The sequence below is a fragment of the Nansenia antarctica genome, assembly GCF_963989245.1.
Source record: "Nansenia antarctica genome assembly, chromosome: 12".
NCBI lineage: Eukaryota > Metazoa > Chordata > Actinopteri > Argentiniformes > Microstomatidae > Nansenia > Nansenia antarctica.
The window spans coordinates 8,782,677-8,797,421 of NC_137682.1; the positions used below are offsets into that span (position 1 = coordinate 8,782,677).

General features: G+C 42.6%; 1 protein-coding gene across 1 annotated transcript in view; it reads left to right on the forward strand.

Annotated features, from left to right (window-relative positions):
* Nucleotides 1–4,409: 4,409 nt before the first annotated feature.
* slc4a2a (solute carrier family 4 member 2a) overlaps nt 4,410–14,745 on the forward strand; it is a gene marked incomplete at both ends in the record, with an annotated part of 25,175 nt that continues 14,839 nt past the window's right edge. Inside the window, 7 exon segments of the mRNA XM_080543474.1 lie at nt 4,410–4,553; nt 6,903–6,983; nt 8,396–8,434; nt 11,304–11,460; nt 12,890–13,143; nt 13,332–13,462; nt 13,871–14,103. Coding sequence (XP_080399600.1) covers nt 4,410–4,553; nt 6,903–6,983; nt 8,396–8,434; nt 11,304–11,460; nt 12,890–13,143; nt 13,332–13,462; nt 13,871–14,103 — 1,039 coding nt within the window.

Here is a 14,745-nt window from a genome sequence, read left to right on the forward strand (position 1 = left end):
TCTCTCTCTCTCTCTCTCTCTCTCTCTCTCTCTCTCTCAATGGTAAGGTCTTATAGATCTTTTCAATCCATGACATCGGCAATTTGTTCGAAATTTCTCTGGGGAACTGTCTAGTTAGTTTCACTTATCCTTATTCCTTATTAAGTTGCATTAAAATGTATATCCTGGCTTTCTTGTACAGAGTATGTTTTAATTTAATATCCAATGAACAAACACATTCTTTCATCATTTGTAATGGATTTGTGTCTCTTCATTTGCTAACACTGCTTTTTAAAATTGTGTAGTAGTAGCTGCTGCTCCAATCCTATCCTTCTTTCCTATACTGTACGCAAACTACATACTGTATTACATAACTATAAAACAACCTTCTCTCCTAAGTGCTACAAGTTACTTTGGCATCCAGGTATAATTTACCCCTCCAGACACTAGTCAGTTCCGTACCTCCAGCATATAGCCAGCGAATTAGTGTTCAGTAGCGTACCTCCAGCATAAAGCCAGTGAATGAGTGTTCAGGAGCGTACCTCCAGCATAAAGCCAGTGAATGAGTGTTCATGTGGCATAAGTGGCTCATGGTGTTTCTGCATTCTTGAGTGAATTTTTGCCTTCATTTGTTTAATCATGAACATTTTTTAGGGAATTGCACCATGTGGGGGGAATTACACATGCATCAGTAGATGTACTGCAAATTTGAGTGCCTTCTAGCACTTTAAATCTACAATCCTTAATTCCGTTTGAGATAAAGCGCCACATCTCTCTGACAGTGATGGGCCCTAACCTGCACCATTAAGCCTTTTAATCAATTGAACATCATTTCATGGGTGTCTTACCACCTTTATTCAGGCCATTTCACAGCATCGGGATTCTCTCTTATAGAGTCTGGTGCCGAGTTCCTGAATATCAGATCTGTGTCTGTGCTGAGTCACTCTGTCCTCTGCTACCTCGAGTCACTCTGTATGAGAGGGGATCAGCCTAGCTGGAAACAGGAGCGCAAAACCAGTTAACATGCAGTTTTTTTCTCTTCCCTCTCATGGGTATTGATCAGAGGTAACATCCCATACTAAGTACATTTGCATTGAATTTTAATGGACACAATATACAAGGGTGCTAATTAATAGCAATTTTTTTAATACAAGAAAAGTGCTTTTTCATTGTAGTTCCAACACTAATCTGTAAAATGTGCTAAAAACAAAATGGATTGGAAATGCAAGTGGATGTGGTTCATTCGTCGTGAAACATCTATGTAATTTCATATGGACAAAGTATAAGCCATATTCATGCTGGACTAGTATTACCAGAGAATATACTGTATATACAGAACTACTCCTGCAAAACATTATTATTATTTTTAAATGTGTTGTATCAGCAGGATGTGCTAAAGAGAGTAAGGGAAATCCATAGGCTATAATGGCGCTATATATACAGTATATACAGTATATGTTAGGGGTAGGGTTAAGGTTAGAGTTAGGGTTAGGGTTAGGGTTAGGGTTAGGGTTAGACATGCCAGCATGTACCAAGTCACCCTAGCACCTAACCCTAACCCTAGTTTTCCCACATGTACCGTAACATATATATATATATATATATATATATATATATATATATATATATATATATATATATATATATATATACAGTATATATATATATATATGTATACTGTCCTTGTAAATAAATCATATTATATTTGGAGGAGCTGACAGGTACTTCAGGATTGTGCACACTGTATCCTAATAGCGCTGCTGTTATTTGTGTCCATGTCAGATCTTAGATATACTGTACAAACAATGTGATCTCTTCAATCATTTGAACAATATAATTTGTATATAATCTACCCCGAAACGTAAATATGTTTACATGTGACCCTGCACTGAGTTAGCAATGACTTATGTGGTGGTTAGGCAGTATTAGGCATTAACTTTGACTTTAAGGTTAGGGTTAGGCATTCACTTCGAAAAGCACTTTTGTCAAAATTGCCCTAAAGCCGACTTGAACTTGCATCATTCGGGTTTCAATTCTTGGTTATAGACCCTCCTCCACCCCAAACTCACCTCCTATAAATGCATTCTTCCTTTTGTAGCATTGTTACACATTCTGGGACATTACTTAAGCGGGATATCATAAAAAAAATATTGATGATGCCAGGCTGGTAAACTGTATTGAACCTGCTCATGCTCCCAACCCATAGTGACCACATTGCTTTGCCGCTAAAATGTGACAGGGTCTGGTGAAAAAGTTCTCCAGTAGGGCAAGGCAAAAAGGAACATTGCTATGATCTAACTCCATGTTTAACACATCAAAATATGCTGATAGAACATGCTAAAAACACATAACTACACATAATTAGATGTCTACGGCAGACAATACAGTGAATCCAATTCACAAATTATAAGTATGAATGAATGAATGAATTAATTAATTATTTAATTATTTAATTAATTAATTAATGGTCTTTATTGTCATTGATATAGTACAGGTACCACAACGAAATTTAGGAGGGGGGGCTCCCCTGGTGCTAGGATTTTGTTTTACTAAAAACAAGAAGGGAAAAGAGCTGGTTTACATAAATAAAGGCTATATACACTATCCACTATACTATACTACTATACTATACAAATAAAACACTGTGCTGTACTCTATGCTATGCTATAAATATCCTAACATTTCCTATCTCTGAACCTTCTGTACCCGAGGGTTGTCATATTGCACATAGTATTATTGCACATTCATTTAAAGTGTCGCAGTTTGCAGGTTTGAAATGTTCACAGTTGTATTGCGCTTGATTACAATCTAGTAGCTGCCATCAAATTGTCTAGACTAGATTGTCCAGGGCCTAGAACCTAGGTTTTTGCTGTGTTCAGGGCCTGAATGGCCCTAGGGTAGAAGCTGAGCTTCAGTCTATTTGTCCTTGTATTTAGTGATCCTAAAACTGTTGTTTGTTATATCGAGTGGGCACTTCAACACTTTCGTAATATAAAAACACTTTCGTAATATGCAAAAAAACAGAATAGGCCTACAGCTTTTTGGTCATTTGTGTGACATGTGGGCCGACATGTGGACTGTTTCACCAGATGGAGTCACAATGTGAAACCTTTATGTTTTTGTTTTTTTTAAATAAACAATAAACCAATACAACGTTCAGATGTCAGCAGCGCATTAAACAATTCATAGCTATTCTCATCAGTATCATCGTCTTTGAGCTGCGCTCCTCCTTGTTACCAACCAACTAGCTTCAGGGTACCAGTATCCATGACCTTACATTCATACTACGGTCAGAATATCTTTACCAAGTTTGACCAAACCCCTCATACCTGAGAGAGTCTTTTTATCCCTTCCATGCCTATATAACTCACTCACTAGTCACTATTACACTTCACTCTCTAATCTTTTCTCACAAACATTTTGTTAATCCTTGGTTGTGTAACATTGTGTCAAGCATTAGCGTCTGGCTCACCGTCTCTGAATGTCCACCCTGGATTGGCCCCTGCCCCCACTAAAACAACAACAACAAAGGCAAAGAGTGCATGCGGCGCCGTAATCTCCCTCATGCCTTTTGCCTTCTCTTTGTTAAAGTGCTGGCTGCTGAGTCTTTGCTGTTGCTCTTTGATATGATTAAGCTCCTTTTGAATCGATGAGGAATGTCGTGCCAGGGAAGCAAGACAGTCCCTGTCAGAGAGGAACTAAAAGTCCCTTTGTGTTCTATGAATCAGAAGAATCAGAATCAGAATACAATATATAAGGAAAACATTGTTTTTTTTAAAGGACAATGGCAAAAAGAGCAATAGAACAATAATTATGTAGGCTGTATATTAGAATAAATGTAAAACTAATACAAATGACACAGTCAGTTGTGTGTGTGTGTGTGTGTGTGTGTGTGTGTGTGTGTGTGTGTGTGTGTGTGTGTGTGTGTGCGTGTGTGTGTGTGTGTGTGTGTGTGCGCGTGAGTGTGTGTGTGTGTGAGTGTGTGTGTGTGTGTGTGTGTGTGTGATGGGGTGGGGGGGTGGAGGTCCCAGAGTCAGTGAGAGGCAGGGAGAGGCAGGGGGCTTGTTTGCGAAGACCACTGCCCTGGGGAAGAAACTGTTCATGTTTTGGTCTTGATAGATCCGGATGGAAGTCTTTGGTGGAAGTGATGACCGGAGTGGGAAGGATCAGTGATGATCTTTCCTGCTCTCTTACTGGTCCTGGAGTGGAACAGGTCCAGGAGAGATGGCAGGTTGCAGACCTCCTCGGCTGACTGAATGATCCGCTGTATTCTGCCTCTGTTCTTGACAGTGGAGGCAGTGAACCAGACGGTGATCAATGCTCAGAGGATGGACTCGATGATGGACGTGTAGAACTCCACCATCACTTTCTGCGGCATATTGAATTTCTCCAGCTGCCGCAGGAAGAACATCCTCTGCTGGGTCTTCTTGATGGTGGAGGTGATGTTCTCCTTCTGGATGGTGGAGGTGATGTTCTCCTTCTTGGTGGTGGAGGTGATGTTCTCCTTCTGGATGGTGGAGGTGATGTTCTCCTTCTGGATGGTGGAGGTGATGTTCTCCTTCTGGATGGTGGAGGTGATGTTCTCCTTCTTGGTGGTGGAGGTGATGTTCTCCTTCTTGGTGGTGGAGGTGATGTTCTCCTTCTTGGTGGTGGAGGTGATGTTCTCCTTCTTGATGGTGGAGGTGATGTTCTCCTTCTTGATGGTGGAGGTGATGTTCTCCTTCTTGGTGGTGGAGGTGATGTTCTCCTTCTTGATGGTGGAGGTGATGTTCTCCTTCTTGGTGGTGGAGGTGATGTTCTCCTTCTTGATGGTGGAGGTGATGTTCTCCGCCCACCTGAGGTCCTGTGAGATTATTGTCCCCAGGAAGCTGAATGACTCCACACATGATTTATTTTTATATTTAACTTTTATTTAATCAGATAGTTCAATTGAGAACCAATTCTCATTTTCAATGACGACCTATATATATAGTATATATACAGTGATGCTTGAAAGTATGTGAACCCCTTGTCCAATTTGTTTGTTTCTACCATGACATCTTTATTTAATCAGTCTTTTTTATCTGACATAATAGGTTTATATTTACCAATTCCATACGTTGGTCTAGAGGGAATCATGCGTCTAGTAGAAAAACTAAATTATAAAGAAGAAGAAAGAAGAGTAGTAGAGAGAGAGAGAGAGAGAGAGAGAGAGAGAGAGAGAGAGAGAGAGAGAGAGAGAGAGAGAGAGAGAGAGAGAGAGAGAGAGAGAGAGAGAGAGAGAGAGAGAGAGAGAGAGAGAGAGAGAGAGAGAGAGAGAGAGAGAGAGAGAGAGAGAGAGAGAGAGCACACAGCCTCTGTGGGGCTCCTGTGCTGATGGTCTGGGGCTCAGAGACCAGCTGGCCCAGCCCCACATGCTGCTTCCTGCAGGCAGTGATCCATCTAGAGGTGGGCTCAGGCACGCTCAGCTGGGACAGCTGATTGAATGGCTATGCACATTCAATCAAAAACAAATTCAAGAATTGCTTGGAGTGTGTGTGTGTGTGTGTGTGTGTGTGTGTGTGTGTGTGTGTGTGTGTATGTGTGTCTGTGTCTGTGTCTGTGGGCTTTCAGCTTCATATCACTGCCTGAATTAGAAATGAATTAATCTAGGCTAGTTTCATTAATAGAATGGCACACATCCCTTCTGTTGCATCTAACACCTGGTTCACCAGCGATGAAGTACCCCTCACACAAATCAAAATACTAATAGTCAGAAATAACAACATATCTGAACATGAACAATGCTGTCAAATAAAAGCCTCCAATGGGTATGGCCAGGTGTCTACCTGACCATGTGATCATCTGACCAGGAAAAACTGTCTCTCCCCTTTAGATCAGCTCATTCAGGAATAGCTGCAGAACCGCTGATCTATTGTCTCCGTCCGATTCAAATATCATAACATTACAGGAGTAACACAGTGTGCATCCCTACCAGGAAGTGTCAGGGGATATCTGTAAACCAACCGTCTTCCACGCCGTTCCTCGTTCTCAGTTTGCTGCTGTACTTTTCCTATGGCATTGACATTGCAGCGGTGACCTCGTTGATGTAAAACACACTGACAGTTGGGTCGACCATACACTTACTGAACACTTAAGAAACATTATACTAATGCTGGGTAGGGCCTCCATTTGCTCTCAAAACAGCCTCAATTTGTGGCATTGATTCCACAAGATGTTGAAAACATTATTTTAGATTCTGGTCCACGATGCATCACGCAATTACTGCACATTTCCCATGGGCAGTTTCAAGATGTGAATCTCCTATTCTACCACATCCGAAAGGGTTGTTCTATTGGTTTTAGATCTGTTGACTGGGAAGGCCACTGCAGAACACTGGACTCATTGTCATGTTCATGAAACCAGTTTGAGACACCTTTTGCTTTGTGACATGGTGCATTATCATGTTGGAAGTAGTCATTAGAAGATGGGTAAATTGTGGCCATGAACGGATGCACATGGTCAGCAACAATACTCAAATAGGCTGTGGCATTCAAGCAATGGTTGAACGGTATTAACGGGCCCAAAGTGTGCCAAGAAAACATTCCCTAGTTCCCAATCATTACACCACCTATTCAGTGGTTGATACATTTATTTAGGCTTTAGTATGTCTATATGAAGCTATCTAATAGCGGCTGAAGAATGTAAATAAGATATGCGTACGACATGAGGGAATAGAGGCATGAATTAAGTATCCACACAATTAAACTGCCCGTTAATCAAGCAGCAATAATAAATAGATTATCTTATTTTTCTTTTCTATGAACATTAACTGTAGTCAACATGTTGTTCTTTCTCAGGTTATGCTGCTCAAAAGCGCCCCGATGAGTCAGAAAGAGAGTGAAAAGGGCTAAAGTCTGATTCAGCCAACTTCACCACACTATACTCCACACTGCCGTGACCAGCTGACCCCAAACGGAGCCATGAGTGACTCCCAGGATGTCAGTGACGTTACCCCGGCTGCTGCTACTGCCAACTCCACCGCTGTGAGTCTCACCATACACATTGTATATTGTTGTTGTACATTGCATTAAGTATGCTGGTGTTTTTCTTTACCACATGAACATGACAACTTAACAAACTTGACTTGACTTGGGTTTCAGTGCTACTGGTATTTTTGTCATAAACAAATTAAGTACCCTACCCGCACACACACACACACACGCACACACACACACGCACGCACAAACACAGACACAAACGCAGACACAAACACACGCACAAACACAGACACAAACACAGACACAAACACAAGCTCGAGACTGCTGTTCTGTATTTTGGCAGTACCAGCCATTCTTCTGAGACATGGGTGATGTGTGGTGGTACGGAAGCACACGCCAACATTCCTGTTCAGATTTGACTCAAACCAGTTTTGACTTATCCCTAATGCTCATATGGGGGGAGGGGGGGGGGGGGGGTGGACTCTGCATACACACCAGTCATTTACTGTTGAGGAGGGAGGAGTCTGAAAGGTTTTGTGATCCAAAATGTGACATGGGGAAAAAGAGCAGCATTGCCAAATCGTGACGTTAGAATTATAAGGATCTATCTCAATTTTTGTCAAAATTTAGTTTTTTTACATAATCTGATCCATTAGGTGTTTATTAATGCCTGTGTGGTGTTATTTTTAAAATGTTGACATTTTTGAGTTAGTAATTCATAAAATACAAAGGTTCCATCTCACAAAACATAACGGAATGTAAAAACTTTGACGCTCAATATCTCTGAACTGCCCTAAACGGAGATAGAACCTTATCATTCTAAGCTCACGAAATATCAAAGTTAACTGTCAAAGGCTGTGTGGGAACACAATTGGCCATGAATCAGGTTGCAATTGTAGTGGAAGGCTGTGATCAGCGTCACCAGTGACAGTGCCGACTTGAAACCTCAAATAGTGTCGTCCTCGAGTAATATTGAGTACATTGTGATCGTTTGACATGGTATAGCATCCAGCCGGTGGATCATTCCTGTTATACAATGATAGCATTCCCACATTACTTATATCTTGGTGTTTCTGTAGTCTTTTTAGGTGTAACAAGAATGTGTGTGTGTGTGTGTGTGTGTGTGTGTGTGTGCGTGTGTGCGTGTGTGTGTGTGTGCGTGTGTGCGTGCGTGTGTGTGTGTGCGTGTGTGTGTTCTGCATTTGTAGAATACCAGGGCAGCCTGTTAATTGTTAATTGGCACAGGGATTTTTGAAATGTAACATATTGAGGATCATTGGGTCACTCATCGGTCTGCTTCCAGGTCAGACTTGTCATGTGACCAGAGGCTTTTGAAACTTGCTCAAAGTTTGGGTGAGGACCAACTTTGCTTTCCCTGCTAGCGTAGCCTTCAGTTAGTTATGTTAATGTTAGAGACATGATGTTTAATGTCCTCCTCACCCTCTGTGATTGTGAAGGCTAGCAGAAGCTACATGGACTTCCTGTATAAGACCAAGGTGAGTGTCACTGTGGAGGTCTGTTCCAAACTGCTTGATGAAGCCATTTCATTGACCAACACAGCAACAGTAGCAAGGTCCCCTCATTACATTCTCAACCGAACAGCTTAATATATAATTCCCACATTAATGAACTTACCACAGGCCTGGTACATGGAAATGTTGGAATGGAAAACAAAGACGTAACCAGAACTGTTTGTTTTTTGCCGAATTTGATTTGACTTAATTCAATTCAAATCATCTTAGTCATTGGGTCAATGACAAATAAGGCTTCTAAAAAGTATTTTTTTTTAAACTTTGTTCAAAATACATAAAATTATAATTTTTGAGTCTGTGACAATGTGCTTAAACATGCCGCATTTGTTCATTTGTTTATTTATTTTTTTACTGTATTTCTAACTTGACTGCTCAAAAAATGTCAGGTGGCGCAACCAGTATGTATTTATATTTTCCTAATATTTATTTATTAAGTGAAATCTTTGTCAAGTATCTATTATCTATATCTATCTATATATCTATTATATAGTCTATAGTGCCTAAGACATGTTTTTTGGCTGCTTTTTCCTTCACTGACAGTGGCATCTAAAATGATTAAAAATAAGACATTACAATCATGAAAAACGTTTAAAATATATATTTAAGTTGACACATATACACATTTTAGAGCATCTTGGAGTTTTACATAACATTTAAGGCGTCTCCGTCCGCAGAACTGCCGCTCTCTGGATGTTTTTTCTTTATTGTACCATTCTGAGTAACTCTAGAGACTGTTGTGTGTGAACATCCCAGGATTCAGCAGTTTTAGAAACACTCAAACCAGCCTGTCTGGCACCAACAACCATGCCACGGTCAAATCACTGAGATCAATTTTTTCCCCATTCTGATGGTTGATGTTCATGTGTTCATTCTGATGGTTGATGTTCATGTGTTCATTCTGATGGTTGATGTCAACATTACCTGAAGCTGTTGCCCATATCTGCATGATTGTATGCATTGTGCTGCTGCCAAATGATTGGCTGATTAGATCATTGCATGAATGAGAGGGTGTACAGGTGTACACTGTACAGGTGTTCCTAATAAGGTGGTTGGTGAGTGTATAATGGTGTTCGAATTAGTTTCTAGAGGACACCGTTCGCGTTCCGGTTCGCGTTCTGGAACTTCTGAACCTTGGTGCTGTCTGGCGAACCAGCCCGCGTTCATCCCAGTGTAACCTGAACCATCCGCGTCATCAACGCTGGGTGATGAAGGGGCGGGATAAACAAAAATGTCACAACTAGATGGCGGCTACTTCACTGGAAATGAGGATAAATATCTTCCACTACAGTATCTGAAATAAACACTATTTTCTATTAAACAAAACAAAAGACACTTTCTACACGCGTTCTCTTACTAACCAGCTGCTCCATTACTGGAAGAGAAATGACTTACGAAGTTCACGTTCGCGCGCGTGTGTGTGTTTGCTGAGCATGTGAGGAAGATAGAGAGAATGATTAAACTTTTGATACATTTTTTTTTATCACTAATGATTAGATTTAGATTAGATTACATTTAGTATCCTTCCTTCTTGCTGGTCTTTGCAGACTAGAATATGACACACCCACTGACGAAGTGACTGTTCTAAATTGTGGTTCCTGCTTGATTGATTTTCTGGTTCCCGCTGCGAACCAACTTTTCAGGCTCTGAACCAATTTATTTTCGGTCGGAACACACCAGCCAATTCCAGACTTGGTTCGCGAACACGAACCGGAACGGTTCCTTGGCGGTGTGAAAGCCCTATCAGTAACTTGATATTCCTGACTATTGGAGGGAGGGAGAGCCAAAATAAAGATTAATCTGTGATCTTATATTCAATAGAGGTCTTGTTTGTTATTTATACAGTATGACCTCTGTTAGAGTCCGATGTTGCTGATGAAATGAAATGAGACACTATCGGGACTGTGTGTGTGTCTGTGTGTTTGTGTGTGTGTGTGTGTGTGTGTGTGTGTGTGTGTGTGTGTGTGTGTGTGTCTGTGTGTGTGTCTGTGTGTGTGTGTGTGTGTGTGTGTGTGTCTGTGTCTGTGTCTGTGTCTGTGCGTGTGCGTGTGCGTGTGCGTGTGCGTGTGCGTGTGCGTGTGCGTGTGCGTGTGCGTGTGCGTGTGCGTGTGTGCGTGCGTGCGTGCGTGTGTGCATGCTTCGTGCAGTTCTAATTTTCTTGAAAAAGGGGATGGACACTTTTACCAAAGACAACACTTTACAATAAGTAATATATAAATAAAGCTTTACTTACTTACTTACTTACTTACTATCTAGGCCTTCAATAATACCAGGTCCCAGTCGTAACACAAACACTAGCACATTGCACACAACTCAAGTACTTGACTACAATTGCTCTTTTCACACATTTGTCTTGTATATTTTAGATGTGTACATGGTTCTTGATATGTTTATATTTATTGTAATTGTCTTTCATGTTGTGATTGTTTTATTTTTTCCTTTCATGTGGCTGCTGCTGTATTGATAATCCAATTTTCCCCTTGCGAGATTAATGAATTGTGATCTCATCTCATCTTATTCACAAATGGATGTCTCCCTCTAGTGTTGACATGCTTAAAGATGTATTTGGATTGTATGTTTTTGGACTTTTTTTTATGTATTTGGACTGTATGTTTTTATTAAGATGTATCCTCATTCATAACACAACTCCAATCTCTGGAGAAACTGAAACGTTGCTCTTGATAAGAGACTCAACTTCATGAGTAAAAAAGTGCATGCAGTAAATCATGATGATGCCATGAGTGTCTTCATAAGTAGTCATATATTCTGTGAATCCATAACTATGATTGGACCATGAAGTGTTCTAACTAAAGATCTCCCTCCTACCCACCGCTAGCCGATCCACCCTGCCCCTCGGCGGCATGAGGAAGACGATGATGAAGAGCAGGACTTGAATAAGACCCTGGGGGTACAGAGCTTCCAGCAGATCCTCCACCCGCCGGCCCGCGGACCTCCAGAGAAGCACCGTGCCTACAACGAGGAGGACTTTGAGTGTGAGTCGCTGTCCTGATCAAAAATCATTTTAAAGGGGCGCTTAGGTGGCGTAGCGGGTTAAGCGTCGACCATGTAACCGCAGGGTTCCCGGTTCGATTCCGGCCGAGGACACATCCTGCATGTCATCCCTCCTCTCTCTCTCACCCATCCTTCCTGTCTAAATCTCTACTGTATCTGTCAATAAAATGAAAAATATGAGTGGGACTGCCCCCCCCCAAAAATGGGCTCCTATCCTAGATGTAGGTCTGACACTACTTGACAGCCAGGTCTAAACAATTATGGTAACAATTCCACATCACTTATCAGTGGTCAAAATAGAGAAGAGTTACTAGCTAAGTTACGACCATATTGCTAACACCTTTTCAATCATCTGAGGTGTACTCAAAGGGGGTAGGGGAGAACAAGGATAACAGTTGATTTGGGATTCAGGGTGAGAGTAACTAAGTTATATTTTACATTTTTGGCATTTATCCAAAGCGACTTATAACAAGGTAGCTTGAGCGCCAAGGTCTTGAATCTGATGCGAGCTGCTTACCGGGAGCCAGTGAAGGGTGCAAAGGAGGGGGATGTGACTTGGGAACATTTGAGGAGATTAAACCCCAGACGGGCAGCAGCGTTATGAATGAGCTACAGAGGTCTGATGGCGGAGGCGGCGAGCCCGGCCAGGAGTGTGTTGCAGTAGTCAAGGGGGGATCACGAGTGTCCTGGGGCACCCGAGTGGGCGACCCAGAGTGGTGAGGTAAGAGCGACCGGCCAGGTAGGACGCAAACCAGGAGAGTGCAGAGCCAGATTTGCCCAGTTCAGAGAGGGTGGAGAGAGAAGGATCAGGTGGTTTACTGTGTTGAATGCAGCAGACACGTCAAGCCCAGAAGAATGTGGAACAGAGGAAGCTTGAGCAGTTTCATTAGTAAGTCAGTGGTAACTGTTTAGTTGAGGTATTTAAAAAAAACAATAACTGCAATTATAATGATATGGATGGAACAGTTTGAGAGAAATGATGCTTCATATTTCCTGCTAGCCTTATGTGTAGATAGTCATAGTGCATACTTACTGTTTGATGAATCAGCTAAGATAATCATCAAGACCACAATTTGTTGAAACAGGCGTTCTAATCCATTGTGTAGAAACAGTCCATGCAAACCCTGTCATTCTCCAGAAACACGGTTAGGATAATAACCAAGTCTAGGGCGCTTAGGTGGCGTAGCGGGTTAAGCGTTGACCATGTAACCGCAGGGTCCCCGGTTTGATTCCGGCCGGGGACATATCCTACATGTCATCCCTCCTCTCTCTCTCTCACCCATCCTTCCTGTCTAAAACCTCTACTGTATCTGTTAATAAAAGGAAAAATATGAGTGGGACTGCCCCACTCAGAAAAAAAAAAACTTAAAAAAAAAAAGGATAATAACCAAGTCTTTCTCCTGTTCTCAGACCATCGACACTCCTCCCACCACATCCACCACCCTCTGTCCAAACTCCCCCCCGAGGGGAGGAAGAAGAAGAACGGCAAGAAGAAGAGGGGAGGAGGACGTAGTCGGGGGTCTGTGTCCAGCGGAGCCCCCACCATAGAAGAAGACGAGGAGGAAGAAGATGGAGAGGAAGAGTCCTACAGCCAGAACGATGGAGATGGGGTTTTTACCACGACGCCCACTCCTGATACAGACACAGACACACACAACCAGGATGTACAGGTAGAGACACACATACTCATATCATGTTTCTACATAATACACACACACACACACGCACACACACACACACACACACACACACACACACACACATTCAGACACACTCAGACACTTCTCAGCTGCAGCTACAAAAAGAAATAATTGGTAGGCTGCCCCATTCACCAAATCTGTCTTCTCTCTAGTTTTTTGTGTCTGAAGACGACCCTACCACCAACCCTACCACCACACCCAGGAACACCCCTCCTCGAAGAATCACCATCGTACCAGAGACTGTCACCAGCATCAACCTGCCAGAGGATTCCACACCCACAGAGTGAGGGAGCAAGACACACACACTCACATAAAAAAACACATTCACATGCATGCATGTACACACACACACACACACACACACACACACACACACACACACACACACACATGGAGAGGAAGACAAAATCTCATTAAATAAAAGTACAAATGTAAATGTGGTGTACATGTTGGTATATTCTTTGAAGTTGCTTTGAATCTATCTTTCACAACAATATGATTAGTAGTTAGAAGTTAGTAGATGCATCCTTTCCATTTGTATTACAAACTCTGTGGCCTTTCACAATAATGAAAAAGTTCAAATTTAAATAAATGTAAGTAAAATTAAAAATGAACATGAAAAATTATATAAGAATTTGTATTCATTCATTTGTTGATCTAAATGAATGTACTGTAATTGTCATTATACCAGTGATCCAGACACGGTGTTTCACAGAGGCGGGAACAGCCAGTCCTTGGACTCCCCTAGCCCCCCTTCCCGGGGCTCCACCGCCCCCTCCTCCAGAGCGCCGCCCCCTGGTGGCCGCAGCTACGACCTGCAAGAGCGCCGCCGCACGGGCAACCTGACAGGCGGTCAGCAGCGTGTTGCCACCGACGACAGCGAGGCTCAGACGCTGGCCTCCGCCGACCTGGACGGCATTAAGAGTGAGTGAGCCCCCCCCTCCCCAGCCATCCCAGTGTGAAGGACAATACATGTCATGTTTTAAATGTTGGTGTCTCAGGAGACATAATGCTGGTGGGTAGTAGATGCTAGGAGCAGTTAAGATGTAGCCTGTAGAGATGGGTCTTCAGTCTCAGACGGAAGATGGGGAGTGACTCTGCAGTTCTGACGGCCGTGGGAAGCTCATTCCACCAGCGGGGAGTGAGTGTAGTGAAGAGATGTGACCGGTCAGCGTGACACGTAGAGATGCGGGGAGTGAGTGTAGTGAAGAGATGTGACCGGTCAGCGTGACTGCTGACTTACATAGAGATGTCAGCGAGACATGCAGAGACACATGTTGCCACATGTAGGTCAGAGGGGGGGGGGGAAGAGAGGAAGAGTTAAGTGTCATCTGCGTAGCTGTGGTAGGAGAACCCATGTGAGGAGATTACCGAGCCAATAGACTTGGTTTAGAGGGAGAACAGTAAGGGCCCTAGGACAGAGCCCTGGGGGACCCCAGTGGTGAGGGTTCGTGGAGAAGACAACGATTCTCTCCAAGTCACCTGGTAGGAGCGACCCGTCAAATCAAATCGACCCATCAAATCAAATCAATCAAATCACTATCCACTGAGAAAAGGTGTTAAGTG